Source organism: Vanellus vanellus (assembly GCF_965231255.1).
Source record: "Vanellus vanellus genome assembly, chromosome: 1".
NCBI lineage: Eukaryota > Metazoa > Chordata > Aves > Charadriiformes > Charadriidae > Vanellus > Vanellus vanellus.
Window position 1 is genome coordinate 125261529 of NC_138905.1, and position 11061 is coordinate 125272589.

Here is an 11061-nt window from a genome sequence, read left to right on the forward strand (position 1 = left end):
GTTTCCAGGAATAAAATTCTTCCTCCTTTAACAGAAATTCCAAATTCTCCCCTAGTCATTTTTTCCCCCAAATGGCCACTTTGTTAGTCATCATACTGAGCGATCATGGCTGTTAGCCTCACTAGGAACAGCTCAGTTCTGTAGCTCTGCAGACCAAGCCAGTCCCTTCCCCAGGTGTTTCCAACGATACCGTCGACACGGTGATATACCATTGAGGCAGCCTTACATAAAGTCATTAAACAATGACTTAAATATTTTGCTTCTGAGAAAATGCCAATTCCTCAAATATTTTCATGATTATTACAGTTTATGGAGCAATAAAAGAAATTTCATCTTTGTTTTATGAGGTGAAGGAAACCTTGTGGCTAAAAACTGCAGTTATAGAACAGAAATTGGCCTGGAAGGGATCTGGAGAGCTCGTCTAGCCCTTACCCCTGCCCCAAAAGACAGGGATCAACTATCCCTAAACTGTCACATTTGTGAAGGTTATGCCTAACCTCTTCCTAAAAACCTCCAGAGGTAGTGCTTCATGACCTTGCTAATGTGAGGACATTACAGCAGAACTTCCATAGGCCTATGCAGAGAAGGTGGTAAGTGAGCTTGACTGGTAAAAATTTTGATCTTTTTCTTTCCTCATGTACTTGTGAAAGGAAAATATGTTTAAAATCCAGTGCAAGGGGGGTGCTCGCTCTCCTGTATTGAAAAGTTGACGGGGTCCGTGAATCTTGTACAGAAGAAAAGCCCATCATAAAAGATGGCAAATCTTGTTAAATCTGTGAGTGCCTGGAACAGGAAAACCATTAATATCACCACCTCCATTTTATTTTACTGTAGAAGTTTTTAATCTTGCTGTTTTTCATGATTGTCATTTTTAGATGATCTTTGCTATCTTACTCATCTGTAGTGTCTTTGATACTTTGAGTGGTTACTTTTCCATTGTGAAGGTTTTCTTTTTAGTCTTGCTTTTCTCTAGCTGAAAGTGGTGGTCTGTCATCACTCACAGGATTCTGTTCCTCTTCCTACATCGTGGTAAAATTTGCAAAGCAAGCTGCTCCTGGCTATACAGTTTGCCCATGCGGTAGCTGGTTTACACATGCCTCACTGCCATGAGCGTATGCTTAACTCTTAGTCATATGCACATTACCGTGTTCCCATAACACTAGTCAAGTTCTGATATCTCATGTGGATTAACTAAGCATAGAGAGGTTTTTCTATTACTGTTTCTATTTTCCACTAGGAGGAGTGTCTTATTAAATATCAGGCCTCCCCAGAAATGAGTTGTACAAAGGTCAAGTATTCTTTTAAAAATTGAATACACAGAGATTTATGTGCTGAATTGTTATCTTCATCATGCCATTTTAAAAGAAAAATCGAAGCCAGCTCTTTTTCCCTTTCAAAGAATGAATGGTACTTACTAGAGAATGTTATTTATTTTCAGATACTGTTTGCTATGAGGAAAATCCCAGACAGTGAAATTTGGAAGCCAGAACCTGAATCAATTGTAAGTCTTTCTGTAGATTAAATGGATTATTTTTTTTCCCTGCTGTTTTGCTGATGAGATAAAATTTTGTTGGCTGTTTTTATTTAAGCTCATTAAACCAAAGCCAAAGTAAACTTTCCCTTACTCACCAAAGCTGCGCTTCCCTAAACAGGAATAGGATAGAAATTCAGAAAAGGCACCCATCTGACAATTCTATAACATGGGATTGGAAAGAACTGCGCTTTTTAACTGGGCTATGAATCCTTTCTGTGTGTCTCTCCCTCTTCCTTTTTAACTGAGCAGAAAATTTTAATACACTGTACTTCTTCACGTGAACTGCTTCAAGCCAGCTTTGTTTCTGATGCAAGAATCTTTTGATTTACCCCTGTCTCTCACAGTGGAGATGTTATGTTGATAATGGATGCTCTCCCCACAGGATGTTCCAGCTTTGCCCATCACTACAACCTTCTGGGAGAGGAACTTGCCCTCTGTGCCAGGACTGCTAAAGCTGATTGGATTTTCCACTTTCTTCACTTCTGTGGCTGCAGCAGGATTATTTGCCTACAAAAAGGGTCTTCTGGTTCGAAACTGAAAAAGGTGCCAAAGCAAAGCCTCACACTTGAGTGTTTTTCTTTTTTTTTCAGAGGTTTTTTTGGCATGTACTTCCCTGTCTCCAAAATCAGATTGGGACTGGGGAAGAGGAGAAAACAGTAGAGAGACAAGGCTGGAGGGGAGGGATAAAGGAAGGGGATCCATATTGAAAAAGAACACCTTGAATCCAGGCCTGCTTCTAGCAGTAAGTTTTTTGTTGTTGTATTTCTAGGATACCTTGCCAAATGTTATCACCTTGAGGTTTGTATCCAGATCTCAGAGCAGAAGTGACAAAATTCCTCTATGAAGCCTGTTCTGATGAGCCTTCCAGTTGTTTTTACGCTTATCTCTGAACCAGACCGTGAACTCCAAGTCTTCGCAGGCACTTCCTTCTCTAGTTATAAACGAAAGATTTCTGCCTTCCTCTATGGTAGACTGAGAAAAGAAAACCAAGAATAATTAACTAGCTCATGCAAATTGCTGGTGAAAATATTTTTAGTGGTTTTATTTTTCACCCAGGTGTCCAGAGCCCAGGCAGCACCTCAGGGACAAGTCAGGCAACCTTTTGAAGTGGGGGTCTAAATTTGTCCATCTGAACTATGCAAGCGCGGCCATAGGTTGTTAGCATTTTCAGTGGCATATTAGTCCTACAGCAAGTTAAAGGACAATGTTTTTACTGCCTTTGGCAATGTGGTTGAATTTCAGGCTCCTCAGCTGCGTTCACACTGCCTGGAACAGCAGAACTTGTGTGTCCCAGTTGGGTCCATCCCTGTGCAGGATCAGATCTCCTCTGCCTAGAAAACTGGTGAACTCCAGACTATAGCCAATGCGCACAGCAGTACGGCTGATCAGTGTGTTGGATCTGAGTGTGAATGGGGAACCTTGTGCTAATGTACGGGCACAACTTTTCAAACCTTTTTCATCCTGTCTCACAACTCTTTGCCTCCAAAGTCCTCTTTTAGCTCCCCAAGTTGATGCAAGATAGCAAGAGAACAAATTAACCTATGCATATGCCAGGAAGTTGTATGGCCATCCATAAAAAACTTTTTTACCTTTTTTTTTTTCTTGTTTCCTTCCTTTCTTTCATCTACTTAAATTTGAACACCTTGAGGCTATCTCTTGCCTGGTAGGACACAATGGGCTTGAAGATGTAGCATTAGCATCAAAAAAACCAAACACCAAAACCAAAAAACCACAAAACCAAAAAACCAAACTTAACTGCCCCCCAACACTTGCTTCCTGCTGAACACAGCTTAGCTGATTCAGAGCTTCAGTTTCTCCTAATAACCATATTGATGGGATTAGCACTTCCACTTCTGCCTGCTGTGCTGTATTGAACTGACTGTGCACTTTTGGTAACTAATCAAGGATCTAAACGATAGAGAGATCAAAGGGAACCATGGATAGGATAGTCACATGCAAGTGCTTTTGCCCTCCCTAGCTTGGATGTGCTTCTGCCCTCCCTAGTTTGGTACCTTTCAAACAATGTAAAAAAAAAAAAAAAGAAAAGAAGAAGCAACCAAAACCTTAGGTGCCTACCTGTGAACATTACGGTACCTTGTTCTCTGTATTTCTGCTGGTTTACATCTGCCTGACAGAAAATGGGAAGTCACAGGTACAACTGAGAACAGGATTTGGTGCTCATGAAGCTTGAGAAAAGTTGTATGTCTGGAATTTTTCTGAGCCCCTTTGCTGCACTCCTACCTTCAACCTGTCATGATATATATGTAAAAAATTACATTGCAGTAAAAAGCCATGTAGGGAAGTATAATAAGGATATATTCAGCAACTGGTGTGAGCAGATGGTGGAAGAACTGTATCACCAGTCTCAGGCAGAGACTCTTTGGGGCTAGCATCTGATCTTGCTTGTGCAGAGTAGTGCTTCATTCTCCAGATAGTCCCATGGAACTACTTATAAAGCTGTAATATTTGTGAGCAGTGCATAAGTTTCTGGCCCTTAGGTTTCATTTTTTTTAACTTGATGTGTCAGTTAAAAATTTTCTTGTAGTGGCAGCTTAGATTTTATCACAAATGAATATCCTCATAACAGCCTCTTAAAATGCATAGGGGAACTTTTCAGACATAAAGATCTTTAAGTCAGAAGAACAGTGTAGCAGTGTACATAAGGCTTTTGTCATCGTATCCCATAGAGCCCTAATTGGCTGGGACATTTGCCTGCCACAGAGTGCTTCTATGTGGCTTTCTCTCTGCGCGATTTATTTACTAAATGAATTAGGAACCAAAAGCTGAATGGGAACTGTGTACATTCAGAGCTTTTGTAACTCAGACAATTCTTAGGCCAGAAATAAACATAGGAACCTAAATTGGGGAAGACATTTTTAAAGTCTTGGCCCAATATTTGTGAGTGCTAGACAGTGAATACATACTTAACATATAAAGAACTGCTGCATTTGCAGATGGTTTCTCTACCAAAACTGTTTGGAATTCAAGTCCTGCTTCTGCCCGAGAAATACTCTGCAGGTCCCTAAAGGGGAGCAGATCCATGAGACTAATGAGGATAAATTGGTTTCATTTGCGTCCAAAATGCATCTCTCTCCTCTTTGCTCCTGAGCCTGGCAGAGGTTTTTCCCAGTCTAGCAAGAAAATGTCGTGTGCCACAGGGGCAGAAAATCAGGAAGGAGAAACAGAAGTTAGGTATAGTTAGAGCTGAACTGAATCACAACCAAAGCTTTTCATGACATTGGTCAATTTAAAACAGAAGTGTATATAGTTATAAATCTTTCTTATTCTTAGTTTCAAAGTGAAACAAAAATGAAAAAAAAAAAAACCAAACAACAAAGCATTTGTCATGTTATTCTGCCACAACTAAAAGTAGGTGCAACTTGAAATCTCAAATTAAATTTGGATCCCCTGAGATTTCTAGTGAAATCTGATGGAGCTGCGAGGTCTCAATTGCAACATCTGTATTAGCACTTGAAAGTCTCTGTCGTCTTCCTTCCAGACTCCCAAAGCATTAGGAATGCTCTTTTTGTCTTTACAGTCATGTCTTGCTACGATTATGCTGTGGAGCTTATCACCGCTATGGGATTAAAAAGAAGGATTTGCTGCTGTTTTCTCGACATCTTCCACATAAAAGGAATATGTGGCACTTTGTGTATGTGGATGCCAGTGTGATGAGGAAATGGACAAATGTAGGTAGAGAATCAAGTTGCTTCCCCGTGGGTAGATGGAACTGTTAGCACTGGCTCACATTTTAAAAATTCCTTTGTGCCAACCCTTCAAAGAGAGGAATGAAGTCTGGTTTAACGGGTAACCAGTCGTGCTATATTCTTAATTTATTAACATGTTTGATGAGAAATCTGATATCATGAAAGTTCCAGCAGTTTACCAACTTTGTAAAATGTATTGTAGGAAAAACCATGGAAATAATTGTATTTGTGTCTTATGAACTGAGTTGTGTTATAATGCATATTTTGTAAGGCTCTTAAGAGTTTGAATAACAAAAAAGGAAAAAAGAGGTTTACTTGCTTGTACGCTGTTCTGATAGCAACTATATATTGCAAAGGATGTTGGGTCATGGCATGAAAATCTGTGTTAACCAAAGTACTTGAAGGCTAATTGTATAAGCTACTCGACAATAATGATGAAGTGAGCAATCTGAGGCAGCCCCTTGTCTTTCCTTTAACTAGTACTTTTTTTTTCTCAAATGCAGATCTTGATTCCAAATAGCACATCTGCTGTCAGTACAACAAAGACATTAATCACAATTAAGAATATGTCTGAGCATTGTCCATCACTGGAACCCAAGGCCTGGAGGAGAAGCTAGGGACTTGTATTAAAATAATCTTCCTGTGACCTCAATGGGACTATTGTTTCACTGAGGTAGACTTTACAGAAGTGCAGAAATTTTAAGATTTTTTTTTTTAGACATGAAAGAAAAATATTTTTGAGGAAGAAGAAATTGTATGTCCTCCAAAAGTACTTGGATGCAAAAGGGAGCCAGGATTAAATGACAACAGATCTGCCACTGCTCTCAGGCAAGAAGCAAACCCACTTAAATCGCAGATTACAAATGCTCCCAAATAAACCTGACCTGTGTATAAGTGGACTAACATTCCCTCTCCCATCTCCACCACCTTAAGATCGCCTTGATCTTACAATCTGTTCTTCAGCAGACCTAAAAATGAGATGGCCAAAGCACTCTTGCTTTCTGAGTATCTCTACAGTCAAGTTGTTTAGGCGTTGTCATAGACTGCTGCTTATAGTGTGTCCTCTGTGGTCATGTACAGGTCAGTGTTCAGTGATGCCTGCCTCTGTGTTTTGGAAAAAAAGAGTGACTTCACTTTGCAGGAATATATATGCTCTGTGTGTGATGAATTTGTGCCTTTTATAACTGTAGCATTTTCTCAAGTGCCTCTGTGGTGACTGTCTCCCTTGGTTTCCTTCTTAAGTTCCCTTTTCAATAGGCTCTGCAGATATTTTTATCTGACAGCTGTGAACTTTTTTTAACCTTAATTAGAATCAATAAATATTGTCACGTCACATTTACTGTTTGAGGCTTTTCTTTTGTGGAAGCCCCTTTTGACTTGGTTGTGATGGTGAGTATTACTTAGTAACACAACATTTTGCATTTCGTCCTGAAGCCAGAGAGGTATATTCAGCTTTTATCAGCAAAGAAAGCCGTGTAAAGGAGAGAAGGATAAAAAACCCAAACCAACCCCCAAAAAGCCAAAAAAAACCCACCGCCAACCACCCCAAAAAAGCAAACAATAAAGAAATCAAACCACATTTGGTAATAATTCTTCCTAACACATAGATGGCCAACTGCCTTCTGTGTAAGAATGAGTTTTTATTGTTGCAGGTGCATTTGGAGTGTCCCCGTCATGACCATACCTCTCTCACAGCACCTTGTTTACCAGAACATGTATGGGCAGGGACACGTTTTATAGCTGCTCGTAAGAGTTAAGAGTAACTGAACGTGGGAGGAGACAGACCAAGTGCTGTGTGGTGTAAACATAAAAAACTTGGAAGAACAGAGAGAAAAACCACTGCCAGCTCAGTGTCAGTGCTAGAGAGATAATGGAACTGAAGAACAAACTGGGCCTTGGAAAGGGACCTGCGCTTCACAAAAAAATAGTCTGTCAATACTGGAAAAAGCGTAACCATCCATGTGAAAAGCATGTCAAAAGCATGCAGTGCTCTTTGTATAGGCTTAACTTTCAGTTACTTACAACTTATAAAGGAGCACAAATACCATGAAAGCAAATATCCTCAACTAATCCTTTGCATGCTCTATAAAACATCCGTCCCCCAAGAAACCTATCAGAACCAGCAATGCATTTTACAGGCCCTCAAAGCAGCTCACAAATGGTTGCGACTCTTAAACATTGCTGCCTTGGGTCAGATTTGAACTACCGCTTTAACCCTTCATTCAGACATATCCTGTGGCATCCCAGAGGAGGTACTGAAATGGTGGTAGTAGTAGTAGTAGTAGTATTTGTTGATTTATTTACAAAGATTTCAGTGTGCCTGTCAAAGAGACTGTGTCAGCCAGGGGGCACTTCATTGTTTCCAGCAGCCCAGTGTACAGAAAGTGAATTTGGACAGATTAATGCAGGAGGAATGCATTGTGTGTACCATCTATAGAAGATACTAATACGATTTCCTGAGAAACCAGTTAGAATTCCCACTCATTGTTTAGGGGACGATAGGAGGATAGAACTCGATTGCAAATTATTTGGCTGAATCATACCAAACTTGCTTCTAGCATGAGAACTGCGGATCATTTTTTCTTCTCACCTTGTATAATTATACCAATCTACTCATCTGAAGCAAATCCTGAAATGTTTGAGGGACTGACGAGTTTTACCTTCAGGCTCAAGGCAGGATAAATTCCCCTTAGGCCTGTAGAGTTGCCTCAGAAAAAAAGCATCCCAGAATGAAGGGCAAAACTGGCCTTGGGTTGTACAGAACCAAGATACAGTTTGGTATCTACTGGAAACAAGGGGAGACATTCTGTTTAATTTAGACCAATGCATTAAGGCCCGAGTTTTTGCCACCTCGTTTGAGGTGCTCCCATCAACGGGACTGCCAAGATACAGTTCTTGTCTCGCTGGTCCTCCTGTGAGCAGGGAGAGAGGGGCACCTCACCTGGTGGTTCAGCCCATGCAGGACTGGAGGAGTCCTATGGACACATCCTTCTCTCTTGCTGTCTGTGTGGGAGGATGCCTAAATTCATGGGGTTTATAACTTTGATATCGCAGTTACGTGCTTCAAATACATGGGATGAACTCAGGTTAGGAGAAGAGATTTTACACCTAATGCGTGCGTTTCACTTGTTCTGCAAAGACATTAATTACAAGGTGAGATGTTTTCAAAGAGCATATGATATTTACCCACCTACAGAGCAATTCAGGAGCCGAAACACAGTTGCCTTGTGCCTTTCAGACATCTGAGGGCACCTTGTCCAGCCTCCAGCTGCTGCTCCGAAAGGCAGCAGCTCTTCCAGAGGCCATGGGTCCGAAACCAGCTCTGCGCAGGTGGCACGGATACTCTTTGGATACCAAACGAGGCATCTTCTACCTCCCAATAACTGCTGATGGCAATTAGGTACTTAAATGCTTCCTTGGGGATTTTAGCTTTGGAGAAATGCAAACAGGGATAATGCAGGCCGCGTGAATCTAATGTGGTGCAAGTTAATAAATTGCATGTTAATAGGTAGCTGCAAATATAGTATGTTAATACACAGCTGTCCTTCATACAGGCAGGCTATACAATGATTTTGTTGGCCATTGGAAAAAAAAACAAAGGCATGATATTCTAGTTGGAATATTAGTGGTGAGTGCTAGAAAAGCCTTCAGTTAGCAGCTGAGTGCCAAGTTAAGCTGTAAAGAAAATACACGAGTAAGAGGGTTTGTAAGTTGATTTCAGCTTGCATGATTTGTACAGTCAGTAGCAATAAGCTATTCTGAAGTAAGGCTAGAAAATGCTCAAAAATGAATTTTAAATAGCTATGATAAGCTGTGAAATACACACTAAGGGTCTTGTCCAGTGGGTCTTTACCTAGTGCCGTGTTGGCTCATCCCTGTTTTCCATTCTTCCTGGCCTTGCTGAAAGAGGCAAACAAAGTTGGTTTGAGTTTTTACGTCCCTTGTGGGTCAAAGACAGCCTCACTCTTGTGTTTTGGCAGAATATGAAAGATACCTTTTCTAATTTAGAAGTAAAGGGCTATTAGCTTTCACCTGAGGTTGGTTTTTGCTATGTGCACAGGGAATTTTCTGTTAGCAATTTTTACAGTCCCTCCTTAGCGGAACGTCCCTAACAAAATAATCAATACCCATCCAGCTCCATTTACTCGGGCATCTACAGGCACTGTAGACTCCCTCCCCACCTCCCCACAACTTGGAGGGGCCAAAAAAGCTTCATCCAAATCCAAGCGATCCATTTGTCTGACCTACAGCAGAAAGGGTCTGAGCAAATACAGACCAGCCTCACCTGCCCAAGGGCATAAAGTCACAGAAGGCCAGTAGGAACTTTGAAGGGCATCTGATCGAGTGCCATTTCCCTGCAGCAGCAGAGACTTGTTGAAGAAGTGCTCGAGGAAGCAGTACCCAGCAGAAACACCAGCCTTTGGCTGACTGGATTTGTCAAATGGCTCAGTTCCCTCCTGCACCACTGTCTAACGGGATTCAACACTGCACTCGAATATGCTCTAATGCGTGGATGGGAAGGAGGGGAGAAAAGGGAGTGTATTAATAATGCACTGAGGCATCCTTGTCAGCTCTCAGGCTGTTCGCTCCCGATTTGCATATGCTCCAAGTTGTAAGAAAACACTTTGCACAGCAGTGTTGCATTTAGCAGAAATTACATTATAATTTCAGATGTGGAAACTTCTATTCCAGGTCTGAGGCAGTGAGATGTCCCATTGGGCTGTGCAGTCATTATCTTAAACAATTGAAATGCATGCTTGCACTTAATCAAAATCAAGGGGAGATGTTACTCCAGCCTCCACTTGCCAATTGAGCCCAAAGTGGAATGAGAATATTAAACTAAATTAGAAACTATGTTATTTCCCAATCATTTCTTCATGAGCTGGAGTTTGGCCAGAGTGCCTTTTCAGAGGCTGCATATTTGAGTCAACCCCTCCATCTATATCCGTAAAGCAAACTGCCCGCAAAGAAACCCCCTTCCCAGAGGAGGGGAGCGTTTGGGTGCATTTAAGATCTGCGCTCATACTTTTCCCCCAGCTTCTTCACACTGCCAAGCAGCAGAAAAGACTTGAGCCGCCCTTCAGAGGAGGTCTTGCAGTGCCGGCAGAGGGGTGACGCCACAGCCATTTCATTGCCATCATTTCTGCTGGGGACCGGCTAGTGCCAGGAAGCAGAGGCTGCAAGGGATGGCGTCTGCCTTTCTCTGCTTCCTCCAACGTGGCATATCGGAGCTTGGAGATGGGAGAGAACCTGGGCTTGAAGCTGGGGACTTGTGTCCCTTTCCTTTAGTGTGTTTCCATTCTGGAGTTTGATATTTTGTGTTCCCGACAGGAATGGTAAGCACCAGTGCAGAAAGAGACCTTCCTGCAAATCAAAGTGCCACGTTTTCGTTTGCAAGGTGATAAAATACTGCTATTATATAGCCAGAAGATGGCAGCCTTTATTTCAGCCCCGAGCCCCGCTTGCCGTGCTGCTGAGCAGCAGACGGGTGGCTGGCGATGCCTCAGCACAGCTGTCTGCAGCTGGTGTCTACTAACAGTAGTGTTGTTCCCTGTCATCCCCCCACCTAGTGCTGGTCTCTGCCTTTTGTAATTCAGCCGGACATCCTGGATTTAACCAAGGTTTTGATGAAAATGGTGGTGCTCAGGCTATAATCCAAGGAGTTTTCAGGTGAAGGGTCTGGCCATGGAACTCCAAATGCCAACACAAGCAGTAATTACGTCCTTTGCTTCATTTTCAACCCCATCTCAAGTGGAAGCTGTCTTCTTGTACCGTGAGTGGCAGCGGAGCTCACAGTTACATTTCATAGAGAACAAATAA

General features: G+C 41.8%; 1 protein-coding gene across 1 annotated transcript in view; it reads left to right on the forward strand.

Annotated features, from left to right (window-relative positions):
* Nucleotides 1-6576, forward strand: part of MAOB (monoamine oxidase B) — a gene marked incomplete at its 5' end in the record, with an annotated part of 59699 nt that extends 53123 nt beyond the window's left edge. The window contains 3 exons of the mRNA XM_082491534.1: nucleotides 1439-1501; nucleotides 1917-2077; nucleotides 5073-6576. Of these exons, the coding sequence (XP_082347660.1) occupies nucleotides 1439-1501; nucleotides 1917-2072 (219 nt within the window). The 3' untranslated portion in view covers nucleotides 2073-2077; nucleotides 5073-6576. The remainder of the gene's footprint in view (nucleotides 1-1438; nucleotides 1502-1916; nucleotides 2078-5072) is intronic.
* Nucleotides 6577-11061: the final 4485 nt, after the last annotated feature.